Source organism: Protopterus annectens, chromosome 8.part0 (genome assembly GCF_019279795.1).
Source record: "Protopterus annectens isolate FY-2018-M chromosome 8.part0, PAN1.0, whole genome shotgun sequence".
Classification (NCBI taxonomy): domain Eukaryota; kingdom Metazoa; phylum Chordata; order Ceratodontiformes; family Protopteridae; genus Protopterus; species Protopterus annectens.
Window position 1 is genome coordinate 507,611,081 of NC_056741.1, and position 16,217 is coordinate 507,627,297.

The following is a 16,217-nucleotide window of genomic DNA, read 5'->3' on the forward strand; positions in this document are numbered from 1 at the left end:
TATCAGAGAACACTTTATACGAGACGACATCATCAGTGTATGTTGAGAAGATGTTTTAAGGTCTGTATGAAACTGTTGTGTAGTCTTGTACCACTGTAAGGTTTTGTTGTCAATGAGACTTGAGTGAGAATATTAGGCCATAGACTCATGATCTCCTAACTATGCACACACAGCTACACATACAGGTAAACACACAAGTTGACTGTTATGCAATTCAAATCCTTAACTATTTAGTCCAGCTGCAGAACATAGTACTTAACATTCATGCCAAAACAGAAGTCTAATATTTTCATTGTCATAGTAGTCTTTATAGAGGATGACATCATCATAATGTTGCAGGTAACATATACTGTTATGAGACTTGTGTGTAAAGCCTGGACTTCAGATTTGCTTTCATGATTCTAACATGCAAAGATACTTTAAAAGTCATCTTGTTAACCTAGGTGAAATAAGTTGTCATGGATGCATGTTGCAGAACTGAGACATAGATGTACCTGTTTCTGAATATGTTGTTTACATAACATAATCACACACACACACACACACACACACACACACACACACACACACACACACACACACACACACACACACACACACACACACACACACACACATTTTGGAAACAACAGGAATGTAAGTGTTGACATATGTGTGTTCATATTCTAATGAATTAATGTCTACAGTACTAGATTTTTCTGACATTATTAGTGTGTTTTGATCAGTGATGGCCTAAGGCCAGTGTCAGTATAAACCCATAACTAATATAACAATGCAGCTATGCCCTTTATTTCTGTAGTGTAGTTGACATTGGACCTGTTAATGAGACAGCATTTGCAGGTGCATTTTTGCAGGGCACAAATGAGTCTGAATAAGTATGTCTTTGGTGAAAAACAAGTCCCTTCCCTTTTGTTATGTTAATGAATGTTTTTTTATGACATTACTGGACAATATGAATAGTAAGACATGCCAACACCTGTTTACGTCGCGAATCACCATGAAAATAACTTGCACAAGTTGTTAGCACATGTGAGATTCCCATTTCTTAAATAAAACTTGAACTTGAGAATTAGCTAGGAATATATGTTATGTGAGAAATAGCTGACAGATCCTATGCTGTTCATAATGCAGTTTATATTGCAAATGTGTCATAACTTTTTTGACATTAAGAACTGTTGCTGTTGCCTACCTTGTTTGCATGGAGTTAAGTGATGAGCAAATGGTTCTCTCCTTAAATGGACAAAATAGTAATATTTTTGCTGGTTCACCTTCCTTCATGCAAACTGGCTAAGTGGCAATACACAGTCATCAATACTCTCAACAGTACTGAGTGTAAAAAATACACCTGCTGTCTAGCTTTCCCTTTGGTAACTGTGTGAAAGCAGTAAGCTGCTGGTCAGAACACAGATAACACAGGATTCAAATCCATATCATTCACTTATTATACAGATGGTGTTAGGATGGCGATACCTAAGCAAATGTGATCATCACTGGCAAATGTGACAAACAATGACTACAGTAAAGTATGTGTCTTAATAATTTTTATCATTAATGCCTACCTCTACACAGTGGTACAACTATTAGCTGCTTTACAGGCCTCATTGCAAATCACAATTTAATTGCGTGTAAAGCTTTCTAGAAATGACAAGGGGTGGTGTGCATTTTGAAAATAATATTTATGACTCAGGAGATATAATAACTATTTCTTTATGGCCATATGACATGAAAAGTGTGTGCAGCATACTTTGTCACAGTGAGGACAGTTTGCACATCACATTAGAGTAAGATTTCATCCATCATCACCTGAACATGTCAAAATTGGAATCCTATAGATGATTTTAAACCATTGCACATTACAGGAGCACTGATAAAATTTTGAATTAAGGTAACATGTTAGCATTAACCATCATCACAGTCAAGTCAGTCTGCAGACACCATTGAACAACCTAATAGATGCACATATACATACTGAGGAGTTGGTGTGATAGGATGACAACAGGGAGATATGAATATATACCTAACAGTGTTTTGTTTAATTGAAAATTAATGGTAATTTTTTTTGGTCTGTTGTCACTATTAACCATACATGCTGTGTAATGTGGAGGGACTGACCTTAGGGTAAAGAAGGCTTCAGAGACGGACAACAGGCTTATGACAAGCAGACCAAGGTTAGCTAAAAGTGTGAGAGCAGTGAGGATGCAGGTCACTTTAGATATTCATTTTTTGGTCTATAATCAATATATTAACATGAAAAATCATAACTGTTGCAAATTTTAGTATGTGGATGATTAACTTTATCATGCACACACATCACCACACTAATAAATAATGACAGATGAATCTGGAGTCAAACCCTTGAAAATATTGCAAAAAAAATCTTCAGACCACTGATTTATGTCAAAATTCCACAGAAATTTGCATGTTGCTACATTCAGCAGTCTGAATAACTATCAAAGTAAATGTTTCAAAGTACTGACTTTACTCTGGTTTAACTGTATGTTTCTTTAATGCAGCAAGATTAAGCAGCATTATGTGGAGATAATCGGACAAGTGCAGCTGATAGCAAACCTCACCAGGTCATGAAGAGCCATTCACCACCACTTGGCATTGGTGTATGATGCCAAACTCAATGCAAATGCACACGTCAAATAGTAAAGGCTTTATTATGTGTCATTTCTGGCCATGTGTGTGGTGTGTGATTCTGTTTTTTGACCAGATTAAAGGTGTGAAAATGAGGTAGATAAGAAAAGAGTTGAAATTTGTTGGGGGGGGGGGGGCAAGTAGGAGGACATTAGAAAAGAACCATAGGCATCCATTTCTTTAACACTGTAATGTAAACATATTTAGAAAATCAGATAAATGTGGACTGTGTCCATTACACAGATGTGTGACAACAATGCAATCATGTTGTATGGCCATTTGGAATAAATCATATGTGAAGTGGAGAGCTATGTATGGGTCAAATTTTTCTATTTGAGATAGATGCCCATTTTTTTTTTGTTTGAATTTCAAGAAGAGAAGAATGTTTGGGAAGGGACATAGGAATGTCAGGGTCAAGTAGGTAGTGTAGTTGAGGAAGCAGGTACAAACAAAAGGGATGAACAAGACAGACACAGGGATGGTGATAGATTCAAAATGTTGAGGGACACCATCATTGAGGATAGGTAGGTAACATTGGAAGCACATGTCTGTCAAGCAAGGAAAAAGTGAGAATCTAGTCCTCCCCTTCAGAACTGTCATCACTGTCCCTTTCCTCAGCTCCCTGTAGGATTGCTTAATGTGTGAGTCATTTTTTGCTTTCTAAGGAGAGACTTCTCCAGACGGCTGTGAGAGGCACCAATGGTATTTATAATATCTAATACACCCATCCCTGGCAGCTCCTGGTGGATGATGTAATCCCCACCTCCACTAATACGCCCAGAGGGTACTAATGCACCAGCAATAGGGCAGTGCTGCCTGATATGGATGGGCCGGGTAGTGCAGAAGCTGTGGAGTCAGCACTGCCAGGTTGCTTCCCAGATGTTCTGGGTATTGATGCAGCAGCAGGTGGAGGGTTGGGAGGCTGAGCCTACCTCCCTGTGCTGAAAATTTTGGTTTGTTGGCAGAAAAGAATGACATCAGAATGGTGTGTTCACATATATAAAATAAAAAAGAAAGAGATAAAGGGTGGGATGAGACAAAAAAAGAAAAGAGATAAATAGAACCATCATATGTCACATGAAATCTATATTATCATGAATATAATTTTGTTATATTATCTACTTAACTTTTCAAATCCAAAATAGGACTCTGAATTATAACAAGTAATCACTGCAATATGCATACATGCTTTTAAATATCAAACAGATCAAGTTAACAACATGGCATTAAAGCCAATTTTGCTGGTATTAAAATAAAAAAATGATATTTTTGTAATTTGAATGAATTTGTAACTTGTGAGAACTTAACCCACCAAATCTGAATATACTATTACACTTGCCTAATACAGTTTCCCTGAGCTACAGAATAAAGCATGCATGCTTGCTTTTACAATTAAGATCTGCATGCCTATGTTTCTAGTAACGATAGAAGAACAGTAATTTAAATACAACCATGTTCATTTGTGCTGCATACATACCCCTTCCCTCTCTGAGTCTTTTTAATATTTCAGCATGAGCCTCACTTTTTGCTGAAACTTCCTGAGCAGCTGTAAAACAAAGAAGGAGAGAACAGAGATGTGAAAACATTATGAACACCAGTCTTGGTTATCTACAGCATTCCATGCCATTTAAAGTTGCTGTATCTGTATAATTATACAATTGTGAGATATCATCAGTTCTAAACTGATCCAGCTACTGGATGAATTATGCCTCCTTACACCATTTCAGGTCATTATAATGGTGCCTGCATTGCTCTCACTCTGTGGTATGCCAGCTGCACCAGAGACAATCTTGGTTCAACTGTTACAAGCCTAAACCTTATACCGAGACCCAGTATAGTACCCCTGCAGCAACCTACTGCTGTAGCAATTTACGAGGAGTGCAATAAATATTTCTGACACCTCCACACCCCATCTTTGAGCAATGAATTGTGCAGCATCCTTCCCAACTCCTACCATGTCTGCACAGGTCCTACAACAACAGTAAAGTGTTTTGCTGCCAATTTGTGATATTATCTAATACGGCCAGTACACAAACCCGTGCAAACATAACAACTGCATTTGTACAGTGCTGTGCAGCGAGCAACATTGCCAATCAAAGAGGGACGTATTTGATGAAACAGGAATAATAATGTGCTATCTGGCATTGATTTATAACATGTGTGCTACTATACCTGACAACAGCTTGTCTAGTGGTCATCAGTGATATGTTAAATAACTTGGCTTTTAAGATCTGAATTTGGGGGAATCAGTTTTATGACTTGACCCATTTTTTTGGGACCTTAAACACTGATAAAAGTAATTTGTACAATGTGTGACTCGAACCTATATAAAATAGACAACACACATATTTCCACATGTTTTTCCTCATTGTCACATAAAAATGTTTGCCAACCATGATCATTGCTGATATACACCTTAAAGAGGTAATGGTGCTATACTTTAATTAGACATGTATGTGTGTGACCTGACAAGGTCCTGGTTTATGCATTTTCAGGTGTGATGCAGGAGTAATGTGTAACAATGCATATCACTTTCAGAGAATATTTTTGAGTTCTGGTTCAGACCACATAATACATTTTGTTTTACACTTGAAACTCCATTAATGGAGGTGTGCAGATGACTGTCAGTAAACTCTGATGTCTATCCTATGTGTGCAAATACAGTTATAATTACAGATTATACTACACAAGTTACACATAAAATACAAATGGTACCATGTGTAATCTCAATCAGCCTGTTACACATAGTTATTGTTATATATATATGTATCTTTATAATATTATTTTTGTTAAAAATTGAAGTGTGACACCATTAATAAAAAGTGAAGTGTGCTAGATTAGAACCATGGTTCACAAGGCTTTCTGGCCATGAACTTACACCTGGTGACACATAGAAAGTTAGGTAGCTGGTGTATTTTTTCACACTCACTACTGTGCAAAGTGCTGATGGACACTGCTTAGCCTGTTTGTATGAAGGAAGGCAAAGCAAGTAACATTGTTTAATTTTTTTTTTTAGCAGTAAACCTTTTTGTCCACAGGTGAGCAATATGGAAATGGCAGAGGCAAACGTGACTATATACTAGTTTTGTTAATACTCAATATGATTGTTCCTAAGTAAAAAAAATACTTTGGAACTTGAACCACGGTCTACCTATCTTATCTATTGTGTACCTCAATGTCTTTATACCTATGCTATACACATAGCTGGGTCACTGGTGTAATATCTGCTGTCATCATCATCCAAGGTGCTTACTGCCACACAATGCCACCAAGCATGATTGTACTTCCTAAGCCGAATGACATTCATTTAAAATTTTTTACATATTTGACCTTGGTTGCAATAAGTAGTACATCATGTAAATGTTAAATACCAAAAAATATCACAGTTAAACACGTGTTACACAGTTATACAGCTCTGGATTTCAACTGTCAGAGTAATTAAATTACAAAACACAGCTGGAATGTGTTATTTCTCTTTGTCACAGACACAAATTTGCAACTGCAATCAAATCATGTGCATACAAGCAATTCACATTTCCTATAAAGTATTAATAGAACACACACTTGTATATTCCCAGCTGGTTGTACATGTGTGGCTCACATATTTAATGCAATGAGTGATCACACAACCATTTATGAATATGTTTATACAAATGCAGCTATGTCTTCTCTTTGTATTGTGCTCATTATTCCCTCATCTCTGCTGTAATCTCAGGCATACAGTCTATAGTGCATTTTATATAATTTTTCCTTTAAATGTGTGATAAAAATGCATTACAGTGAAAACAGTTTTGCTATTAGTATTGGATAATGATAAATGAGTGATGTTTTGCTTAACTGCAAAGCTTGCTGAAGTTAGTTCCCCACTTTGTAAGTATATCTTCATGGATATGCTCACTGCAGTGAAGGTTGTCTGACTTGCTGTTGTGTTTTCTTCTTTCTCACATGAACCATTCATAGTTGTAAGCCAGAACCTACACTATGTTTACATATGCTGCAAGATGTCAAACGTTTGGTATTCGGCAATTCTAATGAGTTCAGACATCATTTGCATATTCACAGTGCTCAGAGAACTAAATCTACACTATAAAATGTAACCATGTAACTATGGAACTTGAAGGTAAGGAGACATGTATTTGGACAAAACAGAATAGTTATTCATTTGAAGGTAATTTTCCTATGCACTTCTTATTTTTGGCAGTCATTAAATTACTGAGATAGACAGATTATACTTTCAACAAAAATATTATTTTTATTTTTGAAATTTGATTTTACAATATTTTATGTTATTGAAGAGAAATGCAATGTACATATCACCGACACTTCACATTATATTTCTAAGATGGTCCAGGGCAGCCTCTTTGGGAGTGGTGGGCACAGTGAGAAGTGACTGCCATTTATAAATTTACTTTTCTCTTGTAAATGTCTACACATCCTGATAATTGTGTGGAAAGCATATATTTATTTATTTATTTCAATTTGATAACTGGGGGGGGGGGGGAGTCCACTGGGCTCAGGAGCTCGTTTTCATTGGAGACGCGGGGAGAAAAGCTCCACATTACATAGTAAACATTGAAATTTAACAGATTAAAGTTAAGATTCAAAGATGCAGATACATTAAGAAACAACAAATTAAAATTAATATTTAGGATATAGATGCATTACAAATCAGAGACATGATGTGGTACATTGGTTACATAGCAAGTGAGTCATATGTTGACATGGATTTTACATAGCACATGAGTCTTGTTATAGCAGCTTTGGCAGAACAAGTACAAATGTTAGGGAAGGGAGAAAAGGGAAAGCAAACTATTTACAATATTTACATTACGTACATGAGATAACACTGAAGAGTGATGCATTATTGGTTTGGTATTCCTTGGTTTGCACAAACCTTTGTTTGGTGCTTTTTGGGGTCTAGGGTGGAGGAGCTAACTACCATTCTTTGTCCAAGAAGAAAATTGTGTTTCAAGTACTTTTCTGTTGAAAATGTATAGGCATCCTGATATTTCTGTGGGAAAGATATATACATAACTTATGTGGTATTCCTTGATATGTACAAACGTTTGTTTTTTGTGTGAGGGGGAGGTATGAAAACCACCTAACTTTCAGTTGTACTAATGGAAAAGCGTGTTTCAAGTAGTTAATGTTTACAAGTGTACACAGACTAAATGTTTTTTGTAAATAATACATTAGTTATGTGATATGTATCTGTTTTTACCCTTCTCTTTTTATGTCACATAGGATTATAGCACCCAAGCCTACAAAGCCATGAAAACCCCTTTTTAGTGATGTGGAAAATGTGGTAATAATACAGGAGCTGGGGCATCGTGGAGTATTTCTGCATGAGAGACGACATGTGGATCCGGCTGCTAGAAAGGAGATTTGGAATCAGTTACTCAAGAATGCCAATGCAGTTGGAGGTCGCAGCAGAAATTATGATCAGGTATGTCATTGTGCCACTGATATGATTTCATTAGCCTGAAGGAGGGCAGCTGCAGTTGCCCAAGAACAGTTGGTTATGGGGGTGGTCCTGCTACTGAGCCACCATAGACAACAAATGAGGAGTTCCTGTTGACTGTCAGAGATTCAGATAGCTCAGTGGAAACTGTGCACTGCTTGCCTGATGTCAATGCTGATGTGGCTGGGAGGACAAATTGTCCCAGGAGCAGCTTTCAGGTAAGCTCACATATGGCAACATTTGTATTTGCTTGTAGAATAAAATACACAATTTGACTACTACTTTTTGTGATACATTTTTTCTATCTATATCTATTGATAAGTTATATTGTTATACAAAGGAGTTGTTCAGTACACATGGGTGTGGGTGCATGTCTCAGCCAAGTTTCAGTTACAGCTATTTCTTACAGGACATATAGGCAATTGTATATTCACTCTCCCCCGATGTTATTCCCATTATGACAGTTAATTGCCTTCCTTTTCTTGCTTCATTTCTTTAGGTCCATCCTCTGTGGTAAGCAAATGTCTATTTGTTTATTACTAACCATTATTTAGATACATAATTATCTGTATGTGTGAAGAGGTTGTAATGAGTGTCTGTATTGTTGTACCATTTGCAGTTGTGTGACCAGTATTACTTTTTTATCATCTTTATTGGTTTAATATTTAGTGTAGTAGTAATTTAATTCCTATGTTTGTTACATATTATCACAGGTGATCCTGACAGTAGAAGTGTAGGACTCCTAACACTTGATGTTGCAATATCTGTAGGTTCTGATAATTGTGGTGGCCAAGTGGAGGTACATTCAGGGTGCAGAGGTTGAATCTGACACTGAGTTTGTGACTCACACATCCCCTGTATTCCCTTCTGACACAGTCAGTATGCCAACTCACAGCCAATCAACCGAGCCGTCAGATATTGGACAGTTTGAGGTTGACACTCTTGATCAGGGAAGTGTGGTTACTGAGACTTCAATGCCAGTTGACTCTGATGATGAACTGATACCTTTACCATGCATGGATCACACCTGTCCAAGATGCTGAGAGGTACACCTAGCACAGAGCTTGACTGTGCTCATGCAGACAGTCACACACATGTTTCACATTGATCTCCCATACAGATACACACACAGACCGGAGACACACACACACACACACACACACACACACACACACACACACACACACACACACACACACACACACTCGCACACATGCACATAACAGGTACATGAGGCATTCATGAGGCTTGCAGGTCATTCAGTCTCAGTGGGCACTTGAGAATTAGCTACATTTCTGCCTGTCTTTTTTACTCAAACAAAGTCACTACTTTTGTGTCAGTCTTAGCCTCTTGCACCCCCCATCCCACCCTGTACACATGATGACAACTGTACCATCACTGTGTTTCTATCTTTTGGATTCAGGGATACATATATATTTTTTCCGATGCACAGGGTGCATAGCTAACTGAGTACATTCTATATGTATTGGTGATGCTATTTTAAAACAATTACTGATTTTTTACACCCTTTTTACTGTGTTTATTACTACCTTGAAATTGTTGGTAGATCAGTGAGGCTTATTGCTCCATTTGTGAGAATGTAGGGATAATTAGACTTTGGACTGCTTTTTCTATTGTAGGTATTGTCGATGCATGATGCATGTTAGTTGATAAATAGCAGGAATCTATCTACACAAGTCAGTCCTGCCACATATTGCTGTCATTGTTGGAGAAATCACACACATTCTACTTAGGTACATTTTCAAGTAACAGTATGCAAATATATGTCATTCATTTGTGTCCTTACCCATTTATTTTCCTATTCCAAGTTCAGCACTTACCTTAATAGTCCTGCAGTTACAACTGTCATAATTTGGGGCTGACTCTGTCTTATGCTAGCAATACACAGCCATTAAATGGGTAAGTAAATGTTGTGAGTGTTGCCTGGCATTAATTTTGCTGTATGTATGTACATAGGATGGAATTTGTACCCTTATGTGGCCAGCATGTGTGCTATGCTTTACCTCTTGTCCAGAATGAGAGCATATTGTGCACACCTATGTCTATCTACACCCGCATCAGTTGGTGGATCCCCCTCTGAGTTCTCACTTGCATGTGACTATGGTGACCTTGCCAGTGGTGGTGGAATGTGTGCTCCTTCCCCTTGATGTTCTTGTTTCATCTATTTTCTCAGGATGATATTGTTTAGGAAAGCACAGACAGTGATAATTTCAGCATAAGTACTGGGATCATACTGCAGAGGACCCTAATGTAGCTAGTCACCAAAAGCATGAATTCAGCAGTCCAAACATATGTTCTGTGATAGCATCCCTCTGTGGGTGTGTGCACATTTCTGATGGGAGTCATCAGCCATGGTTTGAGTACATACACTGCATCACCCAGTAAATGGCCTTGTGCGATACTCTCCCAGAAAACCTCTGGTACACCTATGAGTTGTGCCAGATATTGGAGTCATAGTAACTGGCAGGGTTGCCAGCACACACATTCAGGGTGACTCCCTTAGCATTATGCATGACCTGGCAGTTAATGGAGTGGAAAAACTTTCTGTTTATGTAGATCCTTCCATGATCCTCTGTTGGTGTTTTGATGTCAATGTGCATGCAGTCTATGGCACCCACGACTTCAGTGAAGGGTGCTTTGGGGTACAAATCCTGCATAGTTGCAGCTCTGTCCTCAGGGATATAAGAAAAATATATATATTTTACTGGTATGCTGTAGTATAGAATTGAGGACTTGAGGTAGGATCCTGGAGGCTAAAGACTGTGAGACCCCCAGCTTGCCCCTTTTTGGTCTGTCAAAGGTTCCTGTAGCTAAAATGTTGAGTGCTACACATACCTTGGTTGCCACAGGTATTGATTCCCCTTGGTTTGCCCTCACTTTCAGTTGAGGACAGCAGAAACTGCAGAGTTCCTGGAGTGTGTCTTTATCTACCCCGCAGCACTCTACTATTTCCACCTCATGCAGACTATGAAAGTTAAACTGGGTGTAAACACCCTTCTGCTTCTTACCTGAGGTCTATCATCATCATCAGCAACAGTATAAACTGGAACCTGTTGAACATACATGTGCGGAAGGGCAAAAGCAGCCGTAGCATTCTATCCCTCTAGTGTAGTTTCCATAGCTGTATTCCAATAGTTTTTGGAATTCGAGGTGAAAACCTGCACTGAGTGTACATGATTGCTTTACAGCTTGTTGAATAGTTCCTCTATTTGGGATTAGTCGATTACCATAGAATTAAGCTGCTTATGCTACAATTAGCATATCATGATGTTTACCATGTTTGCACAGCTCTACACAATAGAGCCATTTACTGAACAGAAATCCGCAAGCTACCATGTGTGCTTTGTGCCATGACATACACAATGCTTTAGCAAGCTGTTCAGGTTTACTGAATCCAGCTAAATGTTTTGATTTTTGTATTCCTGTGCTTGTATTCCTTTGTTTTAATATTAAGGTAATAATTCAGAAAATCATTTAAACAATTACACCAGCCAAATAATTCCTTTTCCCCATACACTCTTCCTAAACTTATTCACAGGGACTATAAATCTCAAAGTACTATTTATTGCATAGATATAAATTAAACAATGTTTCAAAACTGGATATCTGCAAAATAAAATATATAATGCTTAGAAAAAATTATCTTACTTCATCAATGAAAAAAAAACATTGTACTTAATATAATTAAAACGTAATTAATTTTATCATGCACTACTTAATTGGGAATTACTGAATTCAAATGTATTATTCTCACAAAAGAATAGCTATAAATCATTCCAGGCAAAATCATGAGTGATATCTAGACAATGACAAATTAATTATGAATTGATGCCAATAAATATAAATCTATGGGCAGTAGTGAGAAGTATTCCCTCATGGAGAAGATCTAGTACACAGTAGGATTGTGTGACCAAGGCATTGTGATTCATAAGCTTTGCTACACAGTTGGATATGAGCTTGTATACAAACTTGTTTCGTCATCCACTGGGATTCAATAAACTCTGCGTATACTCTGTGTAAAGTCTACATGTACTTTACATGTTTGAGCAGTGGTGAGGGGCAAGCGGCAGTAGGCAATGCATATTAATGACACACAGCATGTCTAGGCTAGGTTTCATGACTGCAAACAGTGTTGCTGGCCAGGAAGCTGTGTAAGTGAATGCAGATACAATTCTATTTAAAGTAGAGCACCTACAGTTTGCAGATTTGCGCAGAATGCCACAATGATTACCAGGGCTTCACTGATAGCTGTCACACTGTCATTGCAACACATCTGCACAAAGTGCAACATAATGTGGGGCCATATAACCAGAAATAGAAACATATTTGCCATGGACATTACATAGAAATGTGGTAGAATGAAACTCAAACATCCTTCAACCTCTTTGAGCAAAACATCTGAAGAAAACAATAAATAATGGGGGGGGGGGTCAGAGGCCCAAAAATTGGGAATGATTTTTAATATTGCTCTTCCAAACTTAGAAAGTTAATAGAATAATAATGTTTTTCAGTAGCATGAACTTTCTGAAGAGTATATAGTTTGAAACTCAAATATCTGTCATCAGTTTCTGACTTAACTCCACAAAGGCATGCCAACGATTTGCCATAAAACCAAAATGTTATGAGGAAAAGATCAGAAATATGAAACAAAAATTGGACACTCTACACATATCAGGAAACTTGAGAGGTATACACTCAAATGTATATAATATATAGTTGCATCAGTCCAGAAATAATCCCAGTAATATGGCCAAAAGCCACAAATTTGATAAGGAAAACATCTGGACATCTTGGGAATATCTGGACAGTTGAGAGGTATGAATGTGAAGTATATGGTCCTAACACAGTACAGGACAGTGTACCTACAGTGCAGAGTATTATGATATCCCATTCCTGGCATTCTGTACTGAAGCTGTGTTAATGATCTCTAAGAGGACATGAAATGCCATGTAAAATGATTACTCAGGGGAAGTGTGTGTATTGAATAGGGACACACAGATGAATTGTAGAAATAAACACATAGAAAGAGGACAGGCAAAACCGCCTCATGTACAGCAGAGGAATGTCAATGGAAGATGGTTGTAACAGCAACACCAATCACATATATATATATATATATATATATATATATATATATATATATATATACATATATATATATATGGGACAGTAAGGACTGTACAGTACAGTTTTTTATGTGAGTCACACAAGGTGATATAGCAATGGGGCGAATGTGTGAGATAAGCATCCTTCTATGTATAATGCAGAGGATATCTATCAGAGTTCTGACTTCAATAAGGGTAGGGTGCATATTGTAAAGCTGTGCAAACTGATATGCCTTAGTATGAGTGTACTCTTAGCAGAGGTCTCCAGCAAGTTGGACACTGGTAAAGAACCATGGAAAACATTACAAGAACCAACCACAATCATAGACATTATCAGAATAATACCACCACTAATCCCATGCCTCTGATATGACATATGTGATGTAGAGTGATAAGAGATAAGTCTGCACAGACAGACACATACACACTTGAACAACTATTATGATACATCCACACTCTATGAGAGTAACCATGTACACTGTCTTGGCACTGTAACATCTACTAGAGGTATAAGGAGGGACACTGCTATACCTGTGTGCGATAGCATGGGCAATACAGGCTAGCTGACTTGTGTACATGGCATCTCTCTCTCTCTGTCTATATATATATATATATATATATATATATATATATATATGGCACAATCCACACTGTCATGCCTGATATACATACCATTAATGCTGTCAAACATCTATGTATGTAGTGTGTGCATAAGTAGAACAGGTAGCACACACGCATCTGGCTTAACAACTTGACTGGTGTTTCGCACCATCAGATAGTCATGTATATTCCACAAAAAGAATACCTAGGCATGGTCAATAAACTGTATGAAAATGCACTGTGACAAAGGTGGTACACTTCAGTTACACATCAGTGGAAGATGTGTAGGGAGGGAGGTACATGAAGAAGGGTGTGGTGTACACAGTTATTGGTATGAAGAAGGCTGGGAAGCATAAAGGCATTATGGCCTCTGATGTGTATGTCCTTTACATACCCAGTACTTGTGTTACTTTCAAGGGAGTAGTCAGCAGTTTGACCACATGCTTGTGGATGTGCCACTTAACATCTACTCCAGGACACAGGTAACATACCTGTTGGTGTGATTATAGGGTGTGCCATTCACATTATACTTGGGCGGTGTGTTTGTTTCCTGAATCAACAAGTCCTCACTCCATGTTTCTCATCAATGCAGGTGTTATCATGGCTGTAGCCGGCAGTTTTGGTATGTGTTGATATTGTCTGTATTATACTAATATCACAGTTGAAGTCAATTGATTGCCAACAATCTGTAGTCCTTCAGCAACTGTTTGGACTCAGCATGTATATGCCATCTGTGTGTCCTTCACTTAGCTAAGCAGATAGCCCTGATGTATGGATCTGATCACTAGAACTGAGATATAGGTCATGTCACACACTTCAACATAGTGAGATGCCATGTATATGATACACAGGTATATCCATTTGGTGATATAGTTGTTTATGGCCACATATGACAGTGTTGGTTGAATACCTCAGAGTGGGTTTGTGCCAAATGCCTTAACCTGGTCAAGTTCCACAAGATGATACTGCTGTCATCATGTATGCCCTCAATGACCTCGTTGAGGATATTTTTCAGATGTAACATACCTGATGTGGCATTAACAACTTACACAGGTCTGTTGCACACAGCCAGAATATTACTAGTGTACATGCACAAGAGGTTCATTATGACATGTTGGTCCACCTCACAGTCAAAGAGAGTCAGGATATCTCTATAAATGCATGCATCAGGTGCTGTACCCCCAACTCACGTGGATGCATGCTGATGTACACCCTTGTATGGGAAGATAGTCCATGTGGAAGGTTTGCTGAAATGTGTATTCTACAGTATCAGAAAGGTTTATGTGCTGAGTCATGCCATAGGTGATCTGTGATGTTGTCTCAACCAGTTGATTCCATCTGATAAGCTTGGATGAAAGCAAGACAGTGCATACTGCCTATCGTGATCTGGCCTAGGGTTTTGATGCAATTCCCCATACAGGTTTCATTGAGAAACCCTCCCGTCTGGGGATTAACCATTATGTCAGTTGATGGGTAACTAGTTGGCTCTCTGGCAGAACACATACTGTGAAAGTTAGTGAATAAACCTATACCAGTAAAGCAGTCACCGCTGGCAATCCCCAGATATCTGGGCTTGGACCTTTACTGCTTGGACACTATTTGACAGTTCAGGCTAAATTATATGGCCTTTGTCTTACCAAGTTTGCTGATTCATGCATATTGTCTGCAATCATTGAGTCCATCAGTGATGATAACATCATACAGTAGGAGCTAATGTAGACAACTGAATGGTGACAGAGGCACAGAATCTATAAATAAGTGAAGAAATGTGTGTGTGTAACACATGCAGATAGCAATCTGAACTTTGACCACCAAGTGCCCACAATGGTATTGAAAGCCTATGTTGTGCACATCATACGTCATGCCATCATATTGACATCTTAGAATTGTATATCAGCACTGTAGTCAAATCTCATCAGAACACTAATAGAGTATAATGTCTTCTTTTGCATGTACCTCACCAGACACATGCAGCAGCTGAAGAGAACACAGAGCTTTCTCAGCAAGATAGCACAGGGCCTATAAACCATACCATGGTGTATGTGGATAAATTAAAATCCATGTAATTGTAATCTTTATTGTATAGGATAATGTGACTTTTGTCTGGCCTCCAGACCATTCTCTTAGCCTGCCCTGGTGGGAGGTCTGCATATCCAGAAATTTGATATAGTTGATGACATCAGAAGTGTCTGCTGAGTAGAATATGGAATAACAGTGCCACACATGGTGGTGTAAAATACTCTTTGTAATATCAAGCAACAGCTCACACACACACACACACACACACACACACACACACACACACACACACACACACACACACACACACAGACACACACACACACACACACACACACACACACACACACACACACACACACACACAAACA

The 16,217-nt window shown here is 38.2% G+C and overlaps 1 protein-coding gene across 1 annotated transcript in view; it reads left to right on the forward strand.

Moving 5' to 3' along the window:
* The first annotated feature begins 7,997 nt into the window (after positions 1 to 7,997).
* Positions 7,998 to 16,217, forward strand: part of LOC122808293 (melatonin receptor type 1C-like) — a 97,440-nt gene continuing 89,220 nt past the window's right edge. Inside the window, exon 1 of the mRNA XM_044079258.1 lies at positions 7,998 to 8,086. Within this exon, the coding sequence (XP_043935193.1) occupies positions 7,998 to 8,086 (89 nt within the window). The remainder of the gene's footprint in view (positions 8,087 to 16,217) is intronic.